Source organism: Lepisma saccharinum, chromosome 6 (genome assembly GCF_977018435.1).
Source record: "Lepisma saccharinum chromosome 6, izLepSacc3.1, whole genome shotgun sequence".
Classification (NCBI taxonomy): Eukaryota; Metazoa; Arthropoda; class Insecta; order Zygentoma; family Lepismatidae; genus Lepisma; species Lepisma saccharinum.
The window spans coordinates 70,215,037-70,238,404 of record NC_139234.1 but is presented as its reverse complement, the minus strand read 5'-3'; the positions used below and the strand labels follow the sequence as shown (position 1 = coordinate 70,238,404).

Below are 23,368 nucleotides of genomic sequence, written 5' to 3'. Positions count from 1 at the left end.
TTCATTAATATTTTCATGTAATGTGTCTCCATGTGTGCCATATTATAAGGTAATACTTTCATACATTACAATTTGCTTGAACAAAGAATTTCTAGAATTACTGAATGGGTTGATCCCAAAGGTTTGTTTTCTGTTCATTTGACCCCCGTCCCCGAACTGAAAAGCAATAAGTTAAGTTTTCATGCATCAACTGCATATGAATATGTAAAAATAAAGATAATCAATGCTTTAAAAAATATTTAATGTGAGAACCCATATTACAAATCACAACAAAATAAGCACATTATCAAATGTGTTGCACTGGTAAAATTAATGAAGAGAAATATCATAGTATACTATCAGTTTGAAACATATGCTCATAGCTGCTAATAGTAATGAAATGAAACCAATATTGCACATCAACAGGCCACCTGTTCTTGACCCAATATATGTGGCATATGTTTCTCGTAGAGTTTCATGACATGAGTAAGATCTCTGTCCACGTCCAAAACAAGCACTGGTGCTGGGGCTTTGTGTGGAGATTGGTGAACCAGCCACTTCTCATATGACTCATGCAGAGACTTCAAATACTGAAAGGTAACACCACTCTCTTCTGACCTATTTCTCTTCTGCACTCGTTGATACACAACCTCTGGAGTAGTTCTCAGGTACACTGCAAAGAGAAATAAAATCATTTGGTTTATATGTACAGGGTGAGTTATAAATATGGCTACATGTTTGAAGTAAATGTACTGTGATACTGTACAATGTGGAGGGAAATTGTGAATAATGGTATGTTAAATTTGAAACTTCCTTTTATCATTCCAGATAAGTCACATGCCTGAGTTTACATCACTAGCCAAGATGGCGCTCAATATGCAGAGTGGTCGATTCTCTATCAGAATGATCGTGAGACTAGCGAGAAGTGATTTTAACGTAATATTATTGCCGTCAACTTTGGGAAAGTGGGGAAAATGACTGCTTACACCAAATTTCAAATTGTTGTTTAGTTTAGTCCCACAATCATTCTGGTATGCAATTGCCCATGCTGCAACTGTAAATTGTTGCTGCATATTCAGCGCCATCTTGGCTAATGACGTAAGCTCAGGCACGTGATTTATCTGAAATGATAAAAGGAAGTTTCAAGTTTAATATACCATTCACCACTTCCCTCTATGTTGTACAGTAACAGACTATATTTACTTCAAAAGTGTAGTCATATTTATGACTCACTCTGTGTAGATATATATTAGCAATTCAAAGTTACTTGTGCTTTTTTAATTATCCAAAAGTTGTATCTTAGGATATGCATTGCTTGCAACATGAAATGATTAATTTTTAACAAGTGAGTGCATCTGACATGAAATGAAAAACAGAGAAATAGAATATTTTACGCATGATAATAACACTGACTTATTTTAATTGACAACAAGCTATTTTTTTCACTCATGAGTCATTCCATGCCAAATCAACACAGATATGTGCAATTTCCAACCTGACCATCACGAAATTTGGGGAGTTGAAACTATGCATGGAACTCAGTAACTATGAAAATTTTTAGTTTCGTGCATCTTGTAATTGTTAAATTATTCAAGGTCAAAGTTCGCATAAATTGCCTTTTTTGAGCCCGCTTAGCTGTACTAAATGTGCTGTAACTCCGCCCCTATTTTGCGTAGGAAGATAAAATAAAGCTTATTGTACAGGGAATTGAACAAGCTTTCCAGTGATATATAACAAGCCTACATTTGGATAAAAATATAATTTTATTGCGTGACCTTGACCTTTGACCTTTAATATCTCAAAACATGTCATCACCACATGAAAAGAAATATATTTGGTCCCTCATGGCATACTCTAAAACATATCAAAATATGATTCTGGGACTGCAATGGGATCAGAAGATAAAATATAATATGTGTAACTATGTGACTGATAAAAGCCTCATTACATGAACTATGATGAGTGAAATGTCCCTTAACACCCCTTACAAAATGATCATGAAAGAAATAGGTTAAGCACAGGGAGATCCCTAGCCGTGTGTGTCAAGCGCAGGTCCGGCATATTATTGACCGCCATATTGAATTCAACGAAAAATTTCGAAGGAAAGGGGTGATGTGATATATCAAATCAGGCTAGAATTTCACAAGAAATGAAGTGACTAAGGTTTTTCCAACATATATTTAACCAGCAATAAGTTATACGCATATCTTTCACTTATGATATATGCACATTATAATGTTGTCAATGTTACTGTGAGCACACTCCTTGACGTATCTCACACTCACACAAAACATTTGGCAATGTAGCAGGTGCCACATCATCGCAGGCAGCAACTATTCCTTCTCTCAGATGGTCAATATCATGGACTTCGAGTGCATGCACCATTCTCTTCAAATGTTTTTGAAGGTAAAAGTCCTCCTAAGGTTTAAGATCTGGGGAATGTGCAGGCCTTTTTAATAGATCCCTGTGTGCCCATCAATCTACCTAGAAAATTACCATGAAGAAATTGCCAAAATGTCCACATTGTGTGGTCAACTCTGTCCTGTTTCAAAACTCTGGAAAAATGCCATATCCCATAAGCAAGGAAGAAAAACCTGTTCACTTAACAAATCTAACAAGCCCTCACCATTTAAGGTTCCATTGTTAAATATGGACCAACCATTCCGTTCTCCATACACTACAGGGTGAGTTATAAGTCTCCATACAAATGGTGAAAATGGTGACTAATGTTTATTTTTCCTTTTCAGGCAGGCGAACCAATGAGAGAGATATGCCACTAATGAAGGAAGAACGGATTGACATTATTCTGTTGGCTGGGAGTGGTACCATCCGTCATGTAGCACGTACATTCAATGCAACCCACAGAAAGCAGATAACCCATGACACCGTGGCCAAACTTATCAAGAAATTCAGAAGGACAAGTTCTGTCGTCGATGAAAGCAGGCTTGGAAGACCGAAGACAGCAACACATGAAAGGGGGTAATGCAGGTGCTAACAGCGATGACCAGGAGTCCGACAAAGGGACCCGACGCCTCTCTGCGGAAATTGAAATCAGCCAAAGCAGTGTCATGTGCATTTTGCAAGTGAAGAAGAATTTCTTGATAAGTTTGGCAAAAATGTCATGGGTTATCTGCATTCTGTGGGTTGCATTGAATGTATGTGCTACATGACGGGTGGTACCACTCCCAGCCAACAGAATGATGTCAACCTGTTCTTCCTTCGTTAGTGACATCTCTTCATTGGTTCACCTGCCTGAAAAGGAAAAATAAACATTAGTCACCGTTTTCACCATTTGTATGGAGACTTACGACTCACCCTGTATACCTCATCATTAGCTTAACAGCACCAACCATTCCGCTGGGATAACAGGTATTGCATATTATTTTTATTAACTTAACCGTGAACCAAAAAATTAGCCTCGTCACTGAAGATTTTTTCATTCCAAAGGAAGTGTTTGAGATACTTTTCCCAATAATCTTCACTATTCAACTATTTGGTGAATGTCGCTTATTAAAATCATATGCAATGGGGCGTACCTAGGTATACTTCTTTCTCTCCCAAGATGTCAGCATGATCTCGATGAGTTCCTAACATGTTAGGAGCATTTTAGTGCTTTGTTTTTAACACCTCGAAAAGGAGAAAATGGTTACAAGCATGCAGTAATAACTTCTTGCTGGTTAAATATATGTTGGAAAAACCTTCGTCACTTCATTTCTCGTGAAATTCTAGCCTGATTTGAAATATCACATCACCCCTGTCCTTTGAAATTTTTCGTTGAATTCAATATGGCGGTCAATAATATGCTGGACCTGCGCTTGACACACACGGCTAGGGATCTCCCTGTGCTTAACCTATTTCTTTCATGACCATTTTGTAAGGGGTGTTAAGGGACATTTGACTCATCATAGTTCATGTAATGAGGCTTTTATCAGTCACATAGTTACACATATTATTTTTTATCTTCCGATCTCATTGCAGTCCCAGAATCATATTTTGATATGTTTTAGAGTATGGCATGAGGGACCAAATATATTTTTCCATGATTTTTGGTGATGACATGTTTTGAGATATTCAAGGTCACGCGATAAAATTATATTTTTATCCAAATGTAGGCTTGTTATATATCACTGGAAAGCTAGTTCAATTCCCTTTACAATAAGCTTTATTTGATCTTCCTACGCAAAATAGGGGCAGAGTTACAGCACATTTAGTACAGCTAAGCGGGCTCAAAAAAGGCAATTTATGCAAACTTTGACCTTGAATAATTTAACAATTACCCAAATTTCATGAAAATCTGTGATGGTCAGGTTGGGGCCTGTGTTGATTTCGCATGGAATGACTCTCACGCAAATTGAAGTATGGTATTTGCTGGCAAATGAATCTAACAATGTAAACATAAGAAAACGTGAGTTATTTCTACCTAACAGTGAAGCCTCAAGTTCGCAAGTGCATGGTGGCAGAGGCCACCAAAATTAATAGTACATTTACAAGTTAGTTTTGCGGAAATAATTTAGTATCTCACTTACGTCTTTTTTATTATCAGCCATGTTTTTTATTCCCCCTAACATGAAAAATGTAAACATTATTATTTACAGACAAAAATTGACTGCAATACTACAAGAGGTCATCAAAGATATTCTTAAATCCTTTAGTAAACTTTTGTAAATCTACATATTACATGGAGCACTTTACACTCAAACAGTAACATGGGGTCAAACTGCCACAGTGTTTCCCTTTTATACACTTGTGACCACATTACCAATGAAGAGTTAACTTTGTGTCCAACAATAAACTTACCTATTAGATCAAGATTTATGTTGAGATTGTTTTCAATGAAGTCATACCACCGGCACAACACTGCATAATCAACTTCTGGTAACATCTTGCTTTCATGAGCCAACTCCACAAAACAATATCTACATTGGAAGACATTCAAAATTAGATTAGACTGTACAAATGGATAGCAGAATTTCTCCAAGCTTAACCAATCATTTCATAGCTACTACATACAATTTTTACGAGGGTCACTATTTATATTTTGAGCCTTGGCAACACTGATTGAAGTTAGGCGTGATTTGACGTTTGCACGGAATCGTCTGGTATTATTGACCATAACTTACTTCAAATGTTTTGTCAATAGCTTCATTTGTGTTGTTTATGTTGCCTTGGAGATTGCGCGACAACAATAAAATGGAATTAACTCGTGAACATTTTTGTGCGATGATTTTTTTCGATTTTCGACGTGGATTATCAAGTCAAGAGTGCATCGATCAACTTACTTAAACATTTGGCGATGAAGCCCCATCCTTTGCCACTGTGAAACGCTGGTATAACAAATTTAACTGTGGCCGCCATTCGCTCACCGACGAGATTCGCGAAGGTCGTCCAAAATCAGTCGTTGTTCAAGAAAACATTGATGCTGTGCAAAACCTAATACTGCAAGATCGTCATGTGACATACTGTGAGATTGAGGCAACCATAGGCATTAGTTCCACCAGCATATATAAAATATTACATGATCATTTAGCTGTGAGAAAGGTATGTTCTCGTTGGATCCCACACAATTTGACAAAAACTCAAAAAGACGCTCGCGTCAATTGGTGCAAACAAATGCTCAATAAATACAATCGTGGTGCTTCAAAAGACGTATATAAGATTGTAACAGGTGACGAATCATGGATATATGCATATGAGCCAGAACGTAAACAGCAGTCGACTGTATGGGTGTTTCAAGATGAACCCAATCCAACAAAAGTTGTTCGCACTCGAAGCACATCGAAACAAATGGTCGCCTGTTTTTTCGGGAAAACTGGTCATGTGGCAACTGTGCCTTTAGAGGAATGTAGAACGGTCAACTCTGAATGGTACACAACAATTTGTTTGCCAGAGGTCTTCGGTCAAATACGGAAAACAAACAAACGCCGTCGGATCATTCTTCATCAAGACAATGCCAGCTGTCACACATCTCGTCTAACAACCGACTTTATGAACACTCAAAAAATCGAATTGATGGGTCATCCGCCATACAGTCCTGATTTGGCACCCAATGACTTCTTCTTATTCCCGAATGTCAAGAATAAATTGCGTGGACAACGATTTTCATCGGCGGAAGATGCCATTGATGCGTTCAAAAACCATATTATGGAGGTGTCTCAAGAAGATTGGAAAAACTGCTTTGACAAATGGTTTGAACGAATGCAAAAGTGTATTGACCATAAAGGAGAATACTTCGAAAAACAATAAAGCAGTTTTCAATGCCAAATTCGTTTTTTCATTGTTAGGCTCAAAATATAGTGACGCTCGTATCCCTGTCAAACTCTAACATACATTACTGATTGATGGCAAGCATTCAAACTTTACAGAATACAATGCAAGTTCCGATTGTTCTGAATCTGCAATTTTTTCATGAATTACATATCAGTGTCATAATACAGAATACAAGTAAAGAAAATTGTCAATGTGGAAACAAAATAGTTTTCTGTTTGCCAAAATATATGGACTCTGAAAATATATTACTTTTGCAATACAAAAATAATAATAATAATAATGGCTTAAGTTATCAATTTAGTTCCCCTTCCGCCACACACACACACATATTTGGACACTACTGCAAGGCTAAAAACACAAAAAGCAGTGCAAGTATTTTTTGGAACAACTCTTGTAACCATTTTCTGCAAGTAATCAACATGTATTGTCAAGACTATAGGAATTTGGGATCTCTGTAAACATTTGGAAGCTTCAAAGTAAATCCTCTCTCTCTCACCTGTTGTTCTGGATGGATCGCTCAAATATTTGAACCTTCTTCTGTGTGTTTTGGGTCTGTATATCAGCTCTGCTCAATTGTACGTAATGTTGGAACAGAAAATTGTTCCTTTTCATATCTTTATAGAAAACATCTAACAAATTGTGTCCGTTCACATTCTGCCATAAATGTAGTGGTTCCTGCAACAGAAGAAATTGTAAGGCTGTAAAAATTAATTATGAATATTTTTTTTAACAACTTCATGGATATTTTTTCATAGATTAAAAACAAAAAAATTTACTTAAACTAGTATTGGGTAACTAAAATTGTTTCAAGAAAAATTTAAGTATAATTTTAAATTTTCAACTGGAGAAAATATGATGGATGCAGACCTCATCTTGTCCCTTAAGTTGTAGACATATATAGAAACTAATGAGAAAAACACCACACTAAAAGACTACTTCACTTTCTAAATTTTCAAATTACACAAATATACTAACCATATATGGATCCACATCAGGAAATCTGCTAAAATAATTAATCAATGTGGACTTTCCACAGCCAATATTCCCTTCGATGGAGACTCGGAAAGGTTTTGGATGCTTGTTGCTACTTGTGGAATCCATCATTCTGTACAAAGTACCTTCTATCCAGCTTCTGAGATGAACCAATCTAGCAGATGAACTGGAGAGACATTTTGGATAAATCATTTATTTTAATATTACCAAATAATAACACTACAATTACACCACAGACCTCTATATACAGACTGGAAATGATGTGCTTTTGTTTGAAGCCACACATCTTCACTTGTGCATAGCCAGGGGGATAGAAATATGGCAGAGCTGCACATTATAGCTTGTTTTCATATTTATGAAGAAATTATTTGTTCTCACTTGTGAAGTGGAATATGTAGAGTTGTATCCTTCCTAGTAAACATAAAAATTGCAATTATGTGTGGTGCAATGACACAATCTTCAAAATAGTCGTTACAAGTGGAAATATGAAGGTATGCCTGCAGATATGATAGTATCCCGCGGCTTTGAAATTTTTGACTTCAAGTTGACTCATGTTATAAGGCTTACATTTCCAGTTTGATATTTAGAGGCCCGTGAATTAAACAGTTCAAACTTAACATTCAGTTCAGTAAACTATTACTAGTTTTATTTTTGGAAGTGGAATCGTACAGAAATACATTTGTAAAAGAAACAGACAGATATTTTGTATTCCAATTAAGTTGGCAAGTATGGTTATTGAAAGGGGAGTTCCTAGTTTTATTGTGATTTCATCATGCTACGAATGCAATGTTAACATGGTTCAATTTCGATTTACTTCTGTTAACACACACTGTGGAGCTTTAGTGATTACTTAAGTTTTATTCAATATATGCTTTCGTAGCTAGGTTAGGCAGGCCAGGCATTCAAATTCCCTAAATGCATTCTACTAAGGTTCCGATTTACTTCTACATTAATTCCCACTAGTCTACGATACTTAGAGTCGCTTGTCAACGGAAAATACATTGCCCATGGGAAAGCATGCATGCTTGTGTAAGGTAATTATTGTTTGTTTTTTTTCAACATAACTTTTTTCAAAATCCCAACAGTACTCATTACTTGAAGGATGGATCAAATTTCGTGTGACAATGATTGTCAAAATTCTACGACAATTAGTCTTCCCACTAAGAGAATTTAAGAAAAATCATACAACAATCGGAACTGTTACCAAATATGTATGGCTGCAACTTTCAGGTTACATGTGAACTTTGTGCTCCTTGCAGTTTGCATGTGGAGCGTAAAGAACCATACGCGTGGTGAATATGGATTCATTGCAATTTCCATTTATTAATGTTTTGTGGGGTGACAAAAAATTTGATTTCCTTAACCCTGCGGTACTCATGGGTAATCGCGCAGGCTACTGCTGTAGCCTACCTTTTTCTTATTTTCCTATTCCTGCAATATTGTTATTTTTTGGCCACGACTATTTTCACCAGCAAAAGTAATTACCTGAATCATACCATAACATTGTATTTTATCTTATTTTATTATATTCATTGGCAGTGTTGCTGAATTTACTGTTAAGAAGTTATTTTACATTAAAAATGGGTTCGACTATTACTGTCACCAGGTAGTGAGAATAGCAGAAAGTGCTGAAGACCAGAAATTGCATGATCAGGTGTTTGGGAGTATCTACATTAGTAATTCTGGTACCCTTGACCATCTGTACCCCCCTGGAGAAAGTGAAATATTTCACATGGCTTATGAAGATTTTGTTGTTTATGAAAGTTTTCAGTTGATTTTAGGATAAAACTTCGATAGCGTCCCAACACCTCTCACTCGTTTATTTCGTCATTTTTAACATTCGTACTTACCTATTCTGCATTGCGAAAGATTCTTCAAGGTGTTATTTTGCTTTCTTTCACGAAAAAAAGTTCAATTTTTGACATAAAATGTAACGATTAAACCATTGACGTTAGCCCAACGAACCATCACGGGGACGAGGCATGCCTACAAGGTTAGGTTAGGTTCCATTAGCACTCATTTCGTTCAATCTAGGACATACGGACAACATCGGTTTTTCTCGATGAAAGGAAATACCAACAAGAACTTCTAAATGCTACAGAAACTCATTTCGGTAAGTAGTTTCTTGTGTAAAAATGAAGAAATCCGTTGGGACGCTATCAAAGTTTACCGATTTTAGCTCTCTGAAACGTGTTATTGTGAAGTTAAGTATGTATGTTACCTTAGCATGTTAGGATACTTTACTGTGAAGCAGGGCAGCCCAAAGGCTTCGCGCAAGAGAATATAGCACCCAAAACGACTTTCCACAATAACAGCTATAATTTTACGTTAGGTTAGGTTCTGATAGTTATTTTCGACATGTTCTTACGCTATTTTAGTGTGCATACAAACAGTTTTTACTAACAAATAGCGTCGAAAATACTCAGAAATTGAAGGTTTTAACATAAGTGTGCAACTTTGGGATCAAATATCTCTTTTATTTGTGCTTTCCTAATGCTGGAAATACTTTTACATTACGTAAAACATTGAAATCTGTCGATAAAAAAAAACTCTACGTAATTCTCGAGGAGGTACAGTAGGTAAACGGCCCCGTAATTCTAATGCTAATAGCCCTAAATCTGACCTGCCTAACCTAACAATGAAAGCCTTTAGGAATGTAATACCCCTTCATACTTATGTCACATCACATACTAGCAGCACTAGTGCAAAGGAGAACACCTCGTGGTATTTTTCCAACTACATTACATGCAGAAAAAAAGGGAATTCAGTCCTGCATGAAAATAAATGCACACCGACGTAAGCTTCATACACAACAACTAAAGAATACACACATCCGTGTAACAGGCCAGGTTGTAGATCATGCACATACAATTTAAAATCTGGTGAAAATAGCTCGAAAGCTAGTTTCACCACCTGGTGAAAATAGTCACTCCGTTCTTATTTATGACTTGGGCATAGAGAAAACCCAAGCCATTTCGATAATATAAAATAAAACAAGAAGTTATGTAAATCTCGTACATTGACTTTTAAGTTTATGTTAAATATATGGTAAGTACCAACATAAACTGATGTTTAGAAGAAACAATAGCTATACATACCATGTAATAATATTTTTTAAATAAATATTTCCCGCCAACACTGTACGCATTAGTACCTCAATTAAAATAAAAAAATTCAGTTTACCACTGGCGCGTAAAACATCGTCAGGTAAGGTTATCGGCCAGACAATTAGTGATGGGTCGTTCGTGAACGAGTCGTTCAAAAGTAACGACTCTCTCTTGTGAGCGGTGAACGACTCGTTCACCAGAATTGAACGACACGTTCAAAGAGTCGTATGTGTGCCACGACTCCTCCGCCCGCCAAGCAACTATTATTCCATTATTCCCTCTCCTTTCCACGAATTTTGCGAGGAAGGCGCATGCGCAAGTGTATACTCGCCTGGCGGCCGGAATTTTTGAAAGAAAGCAAGTCGATTCTGCGGGCAGAAAATGGGGACTGGAGAGGAGAGGGAGGGGGGGGGGGTCCTCTCTGTTCCTTTTCCCTACCCCTAGTTGAGTGAAGCGGGCAGAAACGTGCCGTGTACGATGAGAGGGGAAGGAGCATGCTCGCGAGTCGACTCTTTCCTTCGTTCAAAGAGTCGCTAAAGTGTGCCACGACTCTTTGAACGAAGGAAAGAGTCGACTCGCGAGCTCGCGACTGTTGTTTGCAGAGAGAGAGCGCGCAACCCCAGCCCATGACGGGCAGCGAAGAACAGCCAACAAATTTGTCCTGTAATTTCAAGTTCGGCCAAACCATTAGCGCTAAAATTACAAGAAATTAAATGTTAGTAAAAAATATTAGGGGAGTCTTGTAAAAATTTTGGGAAGGTGTTAGGCACAGACCTCTTGATTACAATATTCCGATTAGCCTATTTTGAGTTGTTATTGTTCAAGTCCACTTTATGTGCAGATAGGATAGTCGGGACTGGACCTACAGTTTAAAGTGGGATCCGAACCTCCACTTTGTATTGAACACGGTACCCCTTGATTACCGGCGACGTTATCACTACGCCATCGGGGAGACCCGATTAGCCTATTGGAGCATAAAAGTGGACTTATAACAATTTTTGCCAAGCAAAGCATTTTAATACATAACAGCGTTAACCACTATGCTATTACGGTGAATCAGAAAAGGGGGGGAGTAATTTATAATTTGCAACACAAAATACTTAGTGTGGAAAGCGATTGTTACTTTTAATTATTTTCTAAAGCGCCGGCCTCCATGGTGGAGTGGTTAGTACACCTCATTACTCATCCTGATCTTCGCGATTACCCAAAAAAAGTGACAGAAAAGCGAAGTAAAAAAAAAAAGCTGTTGGCCATCTGCGGTGAGCCTACGTGTTAAGGTGTTTTACTAGTAGAAAGAACATTAAAAAAAATACATACGTATAATTTGGCCCGCTTTATAGAAATTCGATCATACATTATGATATTGGCAGAAACTTATATTGAATGACTGTAGAACAACAAAAAGCTATGGACATGGATATGGGATGGACATGGATAATGTTCAAGAGCGATATATATTTCTTAAACACAGCTGTTAGCCATCCGCGGAGAGCGAGCGGGTGAATCCTACTCTAAACTGTAGATCCAGTCTGCTGGCGAGACTGCCGCCGCCGCGCCTTGTGTAAGAGAGCTCGCGACTCGTGAGCGAACGACGAGTGAGCAGAAGAGTCGCTAAGGCGAGCGAGTCGTTAAGGTGCTTAATGACTCTTCGTGCCGTCTCGAGAGTCGTGAACGATGAGGGAGGAGAAGAGTCGCTAAGGCGAGCGAGTCGTTAAGGTGCTTAATGACTCTTCGTGCCGTCTCGAGAGTCGTGAACGAATGATGGGGAAAGAGTCGTGGGACTGTGCTGTGACTCTTCGTGCTGTTTCAAGAGTCGTGAACGAGCGATGCTCGTGGAAATGCAAGCATGTGTCGCAGCGCAGATCTGGAGTGCATTTTGTTGACTCGCTTTCTCACATTTGTTGCGATATTAAAACCAGTGATCGAATGCAAAAAAAGGAAGAATGTGTAAATGCACGTTATTACTAATAAAAGGTTGATATAATTATATAGCATTTCTGTGTATGCTATCGTACTGCATAATTTGCATTATCCGCAGCATGAAATGTAAACTGAAACAAGATACAAATATAGAAAATCTCACTCTGAGGCAGAGTAATGAAAACAAGTATGTGCAATAAATTTTGTTTGTGCGTGTGTGTTTACTGTTTACACATATGTATATCCACACACACAGACTCGTATTTGTATTTTTCTTATTTTATGCCGCTTTTCTTCAAATTTTAAGTAATCGCGACGATGAGGATGATGCGTGATGATATAGATGAAGGGACACTCATAAAGAATATCCTTGCCCAGACCGGGACTAGAACCCAGGAACTTCTGTGACAAGATCAAATGTCGATTACTTCAGAATCTTGGCCATCTAGTCGGCTACACGCACACACACATACACAAAAATGCAATACAATTGATTAATCTTGAAGGACAGAGGCTGATATATTCCGTTGTGTTCGTTTATTTAAATACAATCATGTGCTTCAACACCTCCTACCCCCCTTCCTCCTCTTCAGGCATGTGTTTCGAGAAAAAGAAGCTTGACGACTCTTTTGAACGACTCATTTGAACGACTCTTCTCAGTGAGCGAGCGCTCATGAGTCGACTCGCACAAATGAACGGCTTGAACCCATCACTACAGACAATTCTGCGGCGGCATCCACATCGCAGTGTTGCCACAATCAGAAAGTGCAATTTCCCTTTTATCAAAATTTCCTTTCTTGTCCAACATTTTCCCTCCATGCAAGAAGAAAAAAATGCAATCGCGATCCCAAAACTTATTAATTACTCTTTAGACGTATACGGGATCCCAAAATGCCGGTGTGCTGGTAAAAAGTATCCAATAAACAATTTGCCCATTGTCAGGAATAACACCATAGATGATAACACATGATAACACTGCTAAAAATCTTGGTAATGTAAAGACGCAATGTAGGAAAGCTTATGGAACACTCAGGAACCTGAATCGTTTCCGTGACCTCCTCCCTGTGGTCCTGCTGTTGGTTGGCCTCTGGACGGCTTCTGGCCGGCCCTGTAGACGATTCTCCCCGTCCAACACTCATGGGCAGAGTTTTTCTTTCGTCAAACTGTACACATCAATCAAATCGCCTAAGACCCGCTATTGCGGCGCAATTACCGCACATGCCATCATGCCAAACGTCAAGATTTGCGGTATGGCTTCATAACAAAAATGCAGTAACTGAACTTAATCATGTGTTATTTTTTTAGTCTTTTTTTAAAGTTGGGAGTTGGCAAGCCCTCCCTGGCCCCTCCAGAACTCCGCCTATGCCGGCACTATCGCGATCTCGTGTGACCCGATCTCGATCCTTGCCGTGCTCGTTGGCTTCTCCTCCTCAGGCAGGTTGTTGACCCCATTTATAGTGCTCTCGGGAGTTAGGAAATGCTTAGGATAGGTTTTCCGGGTATGGCCGGTAACGGTAGGAAGTCTCGTTATTATAAAGCAGCGAAAGAAAATACTTTAATGCTTTAAATGTTAGTTTTAATAATCCGCCAATGTTGTACTAGGTTTGTGTTATCGCCGCCTCCGTGGGGGAGTGGTTAGCACAGCGCGCTACGACGCCAGGGGTCCCTGGTTGTAATCCTGGCCTTGGAATGGGTGTGCTTTGTAAGTGTCCCTTAATCAATTTCATTATATCATCAATCATTCTCATGCTTGCGATTAGCAAGTGGCAGGAAAGCAGAGTAAAAGGAACCAAACAATGAATAATTCAATAGGGAGCTTTTGAACCACTTTGTTTGTATGCCAACGCCTCGTCCCGTCGTTGAAGAACAGCAAAGGAGGTTTCCGGTCCCCAGCAATTCCTTGTTCCGGTTGAGGAACGAAGGCCTGCTTACCCCTCGAGGAACCACCAAGGGTCGTCGGGAAATTGACAGAATCGCAGCGGATGTCCGCCACTTATAGAGCTGCACGCACCTTGGCAGTCTCTAACGCCTACACTGACCACGCCTGTCTTTTGAAGCTCCCACAACTCTAGCAGGGACGACAATGTTGTAAAGTTGCATCCGTAGCGAAAATCCATCATTCTATGTTTTAGATTTAAAAATACTATATGATGCCATATTTACGCATCTATAAACGCACACGTTTTACAAAGTCTTATTTAAATGAAAACTTTGGTGAGTGTTTGAGTGCTGCAGGAAGAAAATTTCACTAGAGCGTCAAATAGTTCGCAAGGAGGACGCGAGGTAGCGTACGGAATTGAGAGCTCGCCATGACGTCACGAGTGAAAAACGCTCGAGCGGACCAAACGAGCGGTATACGCTCGAAGCCTGGTAGAGACGTAGAAACGCCATTTTTCTCAAATATGGATCGTGAGGTAAAAGACGCAGTGAGAATAGTTATCATCTCCATGTTAAAATGTAGTTTAGACTATCTTACCAATACAGGGATATATGACAATAAAATAGATGTTTGTGGGCTGAAACTGCCAGAATGGATATTTGACATACGATTATTGTCACATTAAAATGATAGCCTATTCCATTGTATACGCTCGAGGGTAGGAGACTAGAACGAAACGAGCGAGCGAAAGTAGTAACATGCAGTAGTCTGGTATACATGTTATACATGAAATAATTCCGACAGCTATATGAATCCACATGTAAATCGACGATTCCAAAACTATTTGTTACCTACGAGAACGTTTGCTCGCCGAGCAAAGTGAAGGAATTCTGGCGGGAGATCGAGCGGTATCTACCGTTACACGGGAGCCGTGACATCGGCATTTGACACGCGAGAAAGTCAAGGACAGGCCGTGTGAGCTACAATTTAAAGTACGGTACTAGTTTAAAGGCACAGTGAAGGTATAACTTTGGGTACAGTAAACCGGCAATATAAATGGGACGCTTAGATCTTGAAATACTCGCATCCTGAAAGGCGCTGTGTGTGTTGCCTAACTTTACGGCGGCGTTAGAAGTTGCCACTGAAAATCCACTCATCGCTGTAGAGACAGGCAACACATGTAGCGTCTTGCCGGGAAGCGAGTATTTCAGAATCTAAATAAATATCCCATTTTTATTACCGATGGCTTAACGTTTTGTAGTAAAAGCTAAAATAATAACGCGGAATTTTGGGAAAATAAAACCAAAAAGAAAAAAATATAAAAAAAATTGACACTTAAAAATCGAGTTCGTTATGGACAAGCCATGCAGTAGGAACTCCTGCATCTGAATGCACGAAGGGGTTTGTGCAATGGCGTGCCCAAAAGAGGGAAGGGGGTTGATGAGGACATAACCTCCCTTTAACCCAGCATTTATATAAAAAAGGAACGTCAAAGGAAGAAAAAGATGACAAAATAAGGGCTAACCAGGCTGCGAAATTCTGGGGGGGACAGGGGGGGATTTCCCCAACCAACTTGTCACGCGCTGATTTAATAACTAATTAACTCAACTGGACGCAGAATCACTCGCCTCACCTGCTGGGCGAATTAAACATTACATTAATTATAATACGGTCAGGATAAGTGCCTACAGTCGGAGTTACCGAGAATAAACCTAGGAGGATTTGATTCATGCACCTGAAATGACGTTACATAATACTACGGTGGTTCTGAATATACACATATATTAAAACACAGATAAATACACAGTACATCTTGCCCTCTTTCACTCGATCTCACATTCATACACTCATTCCATGGCATATTGCGACAATATGACAATTACAAAGGTTAGATTAATTAGTACTTTGACTATACTCATGCTATTTCTTGGCAACATTGCCGTTTACAATTTACCGTTTAGGATTTTAAGTATAAAGTGAATAATTGTTCCTTGTGTGAACCCCTTTTATCTTTTCAGAAGGTATAAATATAATTCAATGAACTATTGTTTGCTGTTAACATAAACTCTGATCTGTAACATTGATTACTCCGCCGGAATAACGATGTCTACGGATGCCATAGCACTGATTTAAGTTATGCAATGATTTGATTCGCGGTAGATTGGCGTCATCTCTCTCACACACGCACATGGTTGGATCTTACCTTTGCTGCATTCCCTCTGACCTGGGTTGGGTGAAAGTGGTCCTACAGTTCTGCAAGACTTCAGTGTTGCACTTCGCGGTTATCCTGGTTGGCGAAAGTGGATCAGTCGGCAGCTCCATCTGGCATCATCGGATCCTGGCTTCACTCGTTCACTTCGCAGGGACGTCCATGACGGTACACGTACACTGTCGACTCCTTACGACAACTTGGGCAATAATAGGTCAGTTCTTCGCGGTCACTCGTAAGTACAGATACGTGGCTTTGGCGATGAGCCATTCGCGGTTTCACATGGATATCAAATGTTATTAACTTTTACTACTCAGGACGTTGTTTCGGACGATTGACACAGGTGGACGTGTCTGGCGTTATTCTCACATAACCACACGTATGTGCACGGATGCGTTGACGGCGAGGGGGAAAACGACCCCCTGGTTCTACTCTGCTCTACTCCATGGCTCTAAAACACTCACTCGAGGAAGAAACAAATCCAGACCACGAGTCTGATCGCGACTCCGAGCTAGGTGGTCGCACATAGCTCACACTCCGGTGGCGATTGTAGTCAAACTGTTTCTCGCTATTCCAAATCATCCCTTTTATTCCAGATTTGAACGTGGTGACGCTCTACCCTCTATGTTTAGGTGTCAATTTATTGTTTCTGGTGCTTTGACCGTTGTCCTCCTATCCTGGTCAACGCTCACTCCGGTCCTTAACCTCTGGTAGCAGCCCCTCGCGCAGATATTAGGCTAAATCCTCCTCTATTGTGTCAGTCACGGATAGCCAGGCCAACTCAGTAGGGTAGCGTCTCCCATTCAATTCAGCGATGAATCTTTAATAATTCATAACTCCCGTAGTTCTGTTCTGATTAAGCTCAAATCTTGGAATCAGTACTTTCAAGATGTGGTCTTCCGCTGGTTAAAATCTCATCCAATTCGGTCCATTGGTTTAGAAGTTGCTCTTTTCCTGCTATTCCCCATAAGAATGCATGTAAATCCTAATTTGGGCGAAAAACGGTGGTTGTGCAAGCTAGTGTTGGCTATGACAGTTGCTAGACACCTGTATTCGCGACGGATTTTAATATTATCAATTGTAATTAATTCCTAATAACGGGCAATTAGATTAATTACCTGTTAGTCAATACTTGACCGTTATAAACTATGTTGGTCTCAAAAATGCCCTCCAACAAAAATTTCTTGGGTGGAGAGTTTTTGTTGTAATAGCAAAAGATATTAGGGTGGATGAAATTAAAACTAAATAGTGGATGTATTGGGTTATATTTATGTATGTGTGTGGCGACAATCCTCATACTTTAATAAGGATAATCTAGAAAAGATTATGTGCTCTCTCTTCCTCTCTCTCATGAAACCATTAACATGTCTACGTCAGCTGTAACATATGCACAATTAAAGAAAAACAAAAATTCAAGACAAATATAAATACAGAAATCTAATTAAGTTTAGTTTATGTTAATTATTAATATAAATCAAACTTTCATTTCAAGTATTATGTTTGCTAGCCACCAAAGGAATTACTTCCTACTTTATAAATAGCTGATATTTTTACATATATAAAAGTAACAAATTAATTCCTATTTAATTATAATATATTTTTAAATATGTAGTAATTTACTCTTATATTCAATAACTTTATAAATATACTCAGTCTGTCCTTCGGAACTTTCTGTATACTTCATTATAAATACTTTAAAACAAGTAAATTAATGAATAGATTAGGATCTTTCTCTCCTCCACCAGTCTTCAATGATTTCGCACCCTGGGGCTGACTACTAAGAAAAGTATACATACATTAGGGCTACCATATTTTGAAATGCTAAAAAGAGGACATTTTCTTCGAAAGCCACACACACACCATCAATTTATTCACAAACACGAAAACATTACATACATACAATTAGTCACCATTAAATAAAATTACTTTATTTTATCTTCATGTTCACTGCCAGGTTTCGTGAAAAACTGAGTCAGTTTTGTAGATGAAGCTTCACCTCTGACGGCTCTCTGTGCTTTTCGCACTCCACGTGTGCTTGCAAGTCTAGCTCTCCTTTGTTTGCCACAGACACATTTTGTAGATGGCTAGGGATGGGGGTGCAGAACGTTTGCTTCCTGGTGTACTTCTCGTCCGGTTTCCTCCGTCTCCTGGAATGCTCCGTATTGCAGAGGAGAATTCCACATGAAACGGAGGTTGCAAAGTACAGCGGAACTGGCTACTATATAAGCGAAGGGTGCCCTGTCACCAGGCCTTATTTTCAGTTGTAATCAGTTGGTAGTAGCAGCCAGTGCCGCCGCCAGGAAGCAGAGGTAAGTGCTGGCGCATCCCTCAGCCACCTACCCTTCTCCTCCTACTCTCATTTGGTTAGCTGAGTAAACTGAAAAACTCCATCTGACCTTATCTCATTTCTCCCGAAGTAAGTGCTCGATCAATATGGTAAAGAAGACGATTTAAGTGGTGGAGGCTTGGCTTCCCGGTTTTTAAACCTTTATTTTTCTCTCTTTTGGCATCAACCCCCCCCCCCCTCAAATTGGCATGTCTATTTCCATTTGCCAAGCAATGAGTGTTCAATGGATAGGCTCAATGAACTCGAAGATGAACTTGATCGCACCCTCGATGAACTTCATTCATTAGCTGTTTCGTCTACCCCACTTCCCCACACCAATCGGCGAGTCAGGCGCGTGCCCAGAATTTTCGTAAGGGGAGGGTTATGAATCCAATACATTTTCCAGTTCACAGGTCAAATTTCTTGTAATAAATTAGATAATTAATATACTTGGATTTTACCCCAATGAACGCAATCAATGTATTTGCTATGGATGCTTCATGTTTTTATTGCATCATATAAAAGCACCTGCTTGTATATTTCCAAATTATTAATATTGTATATTTAATTGCTCAAATATAATTTTTAAACAAAAAATATGTACACTCAACATTGTAACAACATTAAAGAGATTAAGACTACTTGATGTCTTAAAGACAGTAATAAATAAGGTACCATAGTTCAACAATTTAAATTCTGAAATTTAGGCATCGAGGTATCTGTGCGAGTTCTGACAATATGTCATCACAAGTAACTTTTATATCCCGGTGAATGTTCAGAGCAGCTAACCTATTTAATCTTTCTTCGCAAATGGTATTTCGAAGATAGGTCTTCAACGTCTCAAAGTTGAGAATGATTTATCATTTGATGTTGTTGTTACCGGGATTGTACATAATATGCGCAAACGTGTTTACCCAGGGAAATATTACTTCACTGCATATATCAATTGCTTCAAGAGCATTTACTGGACGTGTTTGCATTGCTGCAAGATGACGATACCACAGTTTCATTTCAGTGTTAGCGTCGTCGCCTTGTAATCAAGGTGTTCCAGGTTCAATACCCACCCGGTGGAGGCTAATAGTGGTTCGGATCTCACTTTAAACTTTAGGCCCAGTCCCTATTAGCCTTACTGTGCATAAAGTGGATTTAAAACATCAATTCAATCAACATTGTACTTGTTGTGGAGATGGATTTGCTAAATATTGTGTACATTTTTGGCATTGTATTATTATATTATTGGTCAAAACATTTGTTTGACAGTCGATAAACAAATACGAACCCCTTCAGTAATTAACATTTTCTACTACAGTGTCATTAATGTGTCATATTCATTTTCATATTAGGTCTATGAAGAGGAATTGTGTATAATGTTAACGTTATGGAACTGCGAAACCAACTGTTGAAGGGGCCACTCCCCCCTTCCCCTCCGAAGCCCAGTACCGCACCACAGGATCTGTCACTGAGCCCGACAAAATCTTGCCAGACAGTGCTCGAAATAGAAATTCGTAGCCGAAAAGGGAGGGGATATTTGATCGATTTTGGAAATACGATGGGGTACATCCTTGTATGGATCAACATGGAGACAATACAGTAGGTGGAGGATGCTCAATATGAAAATTATTCTAATTGGGGGTATGATTTGTGAAACTTTCTTAACTGGAGGCAGCATCACCTACTTCGACCACTGATGCCAGAAAAGATGCTTTCAGAAAATGAATTTATTACTGCACACGTATATTACTTATTGTATTTGTTGCGTTTGTATAAGAGAAATATTCAGAAGATTTGTAAGGAATATTTACAGTTAATAGGATGCCTATCTAGTCTATCCCGTGTCGTAATACAAATTTTATCCCTTTCCTACAAAATAATAAAACTGATTTTATAATGTGGTTGCATACATATACACTGTATAGTAGCACCAAGCTTTCTGGGACCTCGGAAAATACGTGAACCACAGGCTTCCCCGTGGCTTTAACTAGCGACACTAGTGCCACTGCTCCGACGCCAGGGTTTCAAATGCCTTGGTGGATCTATAAGATAGGTAATATCGTTTTTCGAGGGTTCGTGAACAAAACAAAAAGTAAATGATTGTAAAGTCCATTTTATATTCAGATACGTTAATCGGGACTGGACTTAAAGTTTAAATCGGGATACGTACCACTGTGCAATGCACCTTCACAGGGGATCAAACCCAGGACCTCTTTGATTACACCACCATCGGTGAGGCCCCTGAAATCATTGAGGGAACTTGTTCATCTTCATGTTCTCTCGCCCTGCGAAAGTTTATTGGTGATATAGGGTGACATCCTACACACGTCTTCCAGACATACACACGCGGGCACCCCCCTCCCCTGCACACACACGATTGTATGCTTACAGCACATGCTGTGCCCTCCCAGAAAAACAATTCTAAATCCGTCTATGGATATATCTGCTATCAAATAATGAACGTCACTTACCTCGACAGTTCCTTGACATAATGTTGCAACAAGGTTTGCAATATCTTCTGTTATGCCTTCTTGTTGAATATCAAGAGTCTGAAAGTTCGCACGTTTCACTCTCGCAATTCGGATGGAATTCCTCTGAACTTAAATCGACCTTTTCTGACGTTCTATTTGTGGAAGGTGAAGCTTCAACTTCCATTTTTTGTTTCTTTTGGAAATAATCTAATACGTATTTCTCCTCTTTTCTCTATCCATCTTTAGTTCCACGTCAAAAATCTATTACACACGCAGAAACGTAACACACAACACAACCACTTCAACTTGCTACCTTGCAGACTGCAACTCGCTACAACCCCAGAGAACACCAGGACTTGGGACAAAGATACCGGGCGGTCGAATGTCTGAAACATGCATCCAACTTGGTCCAGCTCAAATTACGTCACCAGTGTTGACAGCAACCAGTAGTGTCAGTAGTGTTGGCAACTGCTAAATTATTTACGCACAAATTCAAGTGAGATCTTTCACACATGTTACAAGAAAATTCAATAAACTGAAGGCTGGAAATTGGTTGAGAAAAAAATATCTAATTTGTAAAGAGCACAAGAGTAAAACGTATAATATTTTGGCATATTAATTGCTTTTATTTTGTTTATGAAACTGACTGGGCCAGTTGCGCTATATAACGCATCCCTCCCTCCCTCCCGGCATGCTAACTAACTAACTAACTAACTCTCTAGCCTTCTTAAACCCGAAGGTTCATGGCTGCAGCAACACAGGCCTTCCATCTGTCCCTATCTTGAGCAAGATCTATATACTCTTTTCCATCCCTACCGATTTCCCTTAGGTCCATCTCGACGTTGTCCCTCCATCTTCGTCTTGGCCTTCCTACTGGTCTCTTACCATCAGGTTTCCCAACAAGAATCCTGAAAACTCCTCTTTCCTCTCCCATTCGTGCCACATGGCCTGCCCACCTAAGTCTTCTTGATTTAATTATTCTAATAATGTCTGGACATGAATACAAATTATGTAGTTCTAAATTATGTAACCTTCTCCACTCACCTGTCTCCTCATCCCTTTTAGGTCCAAATATTTTCCTAAGGATCCTATTTTCAAATACTCTCAATTTATGTTCCTCTTTCAATGTAAGGGACCAAGTTTCACACCCATATAATACTACACGCAAAATTACGGTTTTGTATATTTTAACTTTTAGATTCTTAGATATTAAACGAGAAGACAAAAGTTTATGAAGAGAGAAGTAACATGCATTTCCTGAATTAAGCCTACTTTTTATTTCCTCTTTAATATAATTTTCATTTGTTAATATTACTCCTAAGTATTTGAATTTGGAAACTGGTTCAAACGAGTTGTTATCAATAATTAGATTTTGATTATTACCTAACACTTGGTTTCGGCCTGTAAGCATATATTTAGTTTTCTCTTTGTTAACTTCCAAACCTATCTCTTTAGCAGTTTTGAAAAATATTTTAGCATTATTCTTAATGGTATTCACATCATCCCCCAGTAAGTCTACATCATCTGCATATGCTAACAACTGAGTCACACCATTTAATTTTAGTCCTTCTTTAGTTTCTTTTACCTTCCTTACAGCATATTGTAAGGCAAAATTAAAGAGCAATGGAGATAATGCATCTCCTTGTTTTAACCCATCATGAATTGTAAATTTGTCAGACATATTAATACCCATATGAATTTTACTTTCTGTTTCACTGGTGCATACATTTATCATATTAACAACATTCTTAGGTATTCCAAACTCTACTAATATATTATATAATTTATCTCTTTTGACCGAATCATATGCTTTTTTGAAATCAATGAATAGCTGATGGACATTTTGATTATATTCCCACTTTTTTCAAGTCTCTGTCTGATGTGAAAAATTTGATCTGTAGTTGATCTGTTACGTTTAAATCCACATTGATAATCACCTATAATTTCATTAGCATATGGGGTTAGTCTTGTTAAAAGAATGTTAGATAATATTTTATATGTTGTTGAGAGTAGAGAAATTCCACGGTAATTATTGCAGTTCATTTTATCACCTTTTTTAAACACAGGAACAATTATGGATTCTTTCCACTGTTGAGGGATTTCTTCTTTATTCCATATTAAACAAATTAATTTATGAATTTGACAAATTAATGAATTTCCACCATATTTAATTAACTCAGCTGGTATTAAATCAATGCCAGGTGCTTTGTTATTCTTTAGCCTTTA

The 23,368-nt window shown here is 38.7% G+C and overlaps 1 protein-coding gene across 3 annotated transcripts in view; it reads right to left on the bottom strand.

Moving 5' to 3' along the window:
• Positions 1 to 224: 224 nt before the first annotated feature.
• Positions 225 to 23,368, bottom strand: part of LOC145989448 (thymidine kinase 2, mitochondrial-like) — a 35,372-nt gene continuing 12,228 nt past the window's right edge. For 2 of the 3 annotated variants that reach the window (XM_083124792.1, XM_083124791.1), the window contains 4 exons: positions 7,222 to 7,405; positions 6,743 to 6,921; positions 4,777 to 4,895; positions 225 to 652 (listed from right to left, as the gene is read on the bottom strand). In XM_083124792.1, coding sequence (XP_082980918.1) covers positions 399 to 652; positions 4,777 to 4,895; positions 6,743 to 6,921; positions 7,222 to 7,350 — 681 coding nt within the window. In that variant the 5' untranslated portion in view covers positions 7,351 to 7,405 and the 3' untranslated portion in view covers positions 225 to 398. Of the gene's footprint in view, positions 653 to 4,776; positions 4,896 to 6,742; positions 6,922 to 7,221; positions 7,406 to 10,337; positions 10,463 to 23,368 lie in introns of those variants that run through there. The other variant, XM_083124790.1, reaches the window with a different exon arrangement.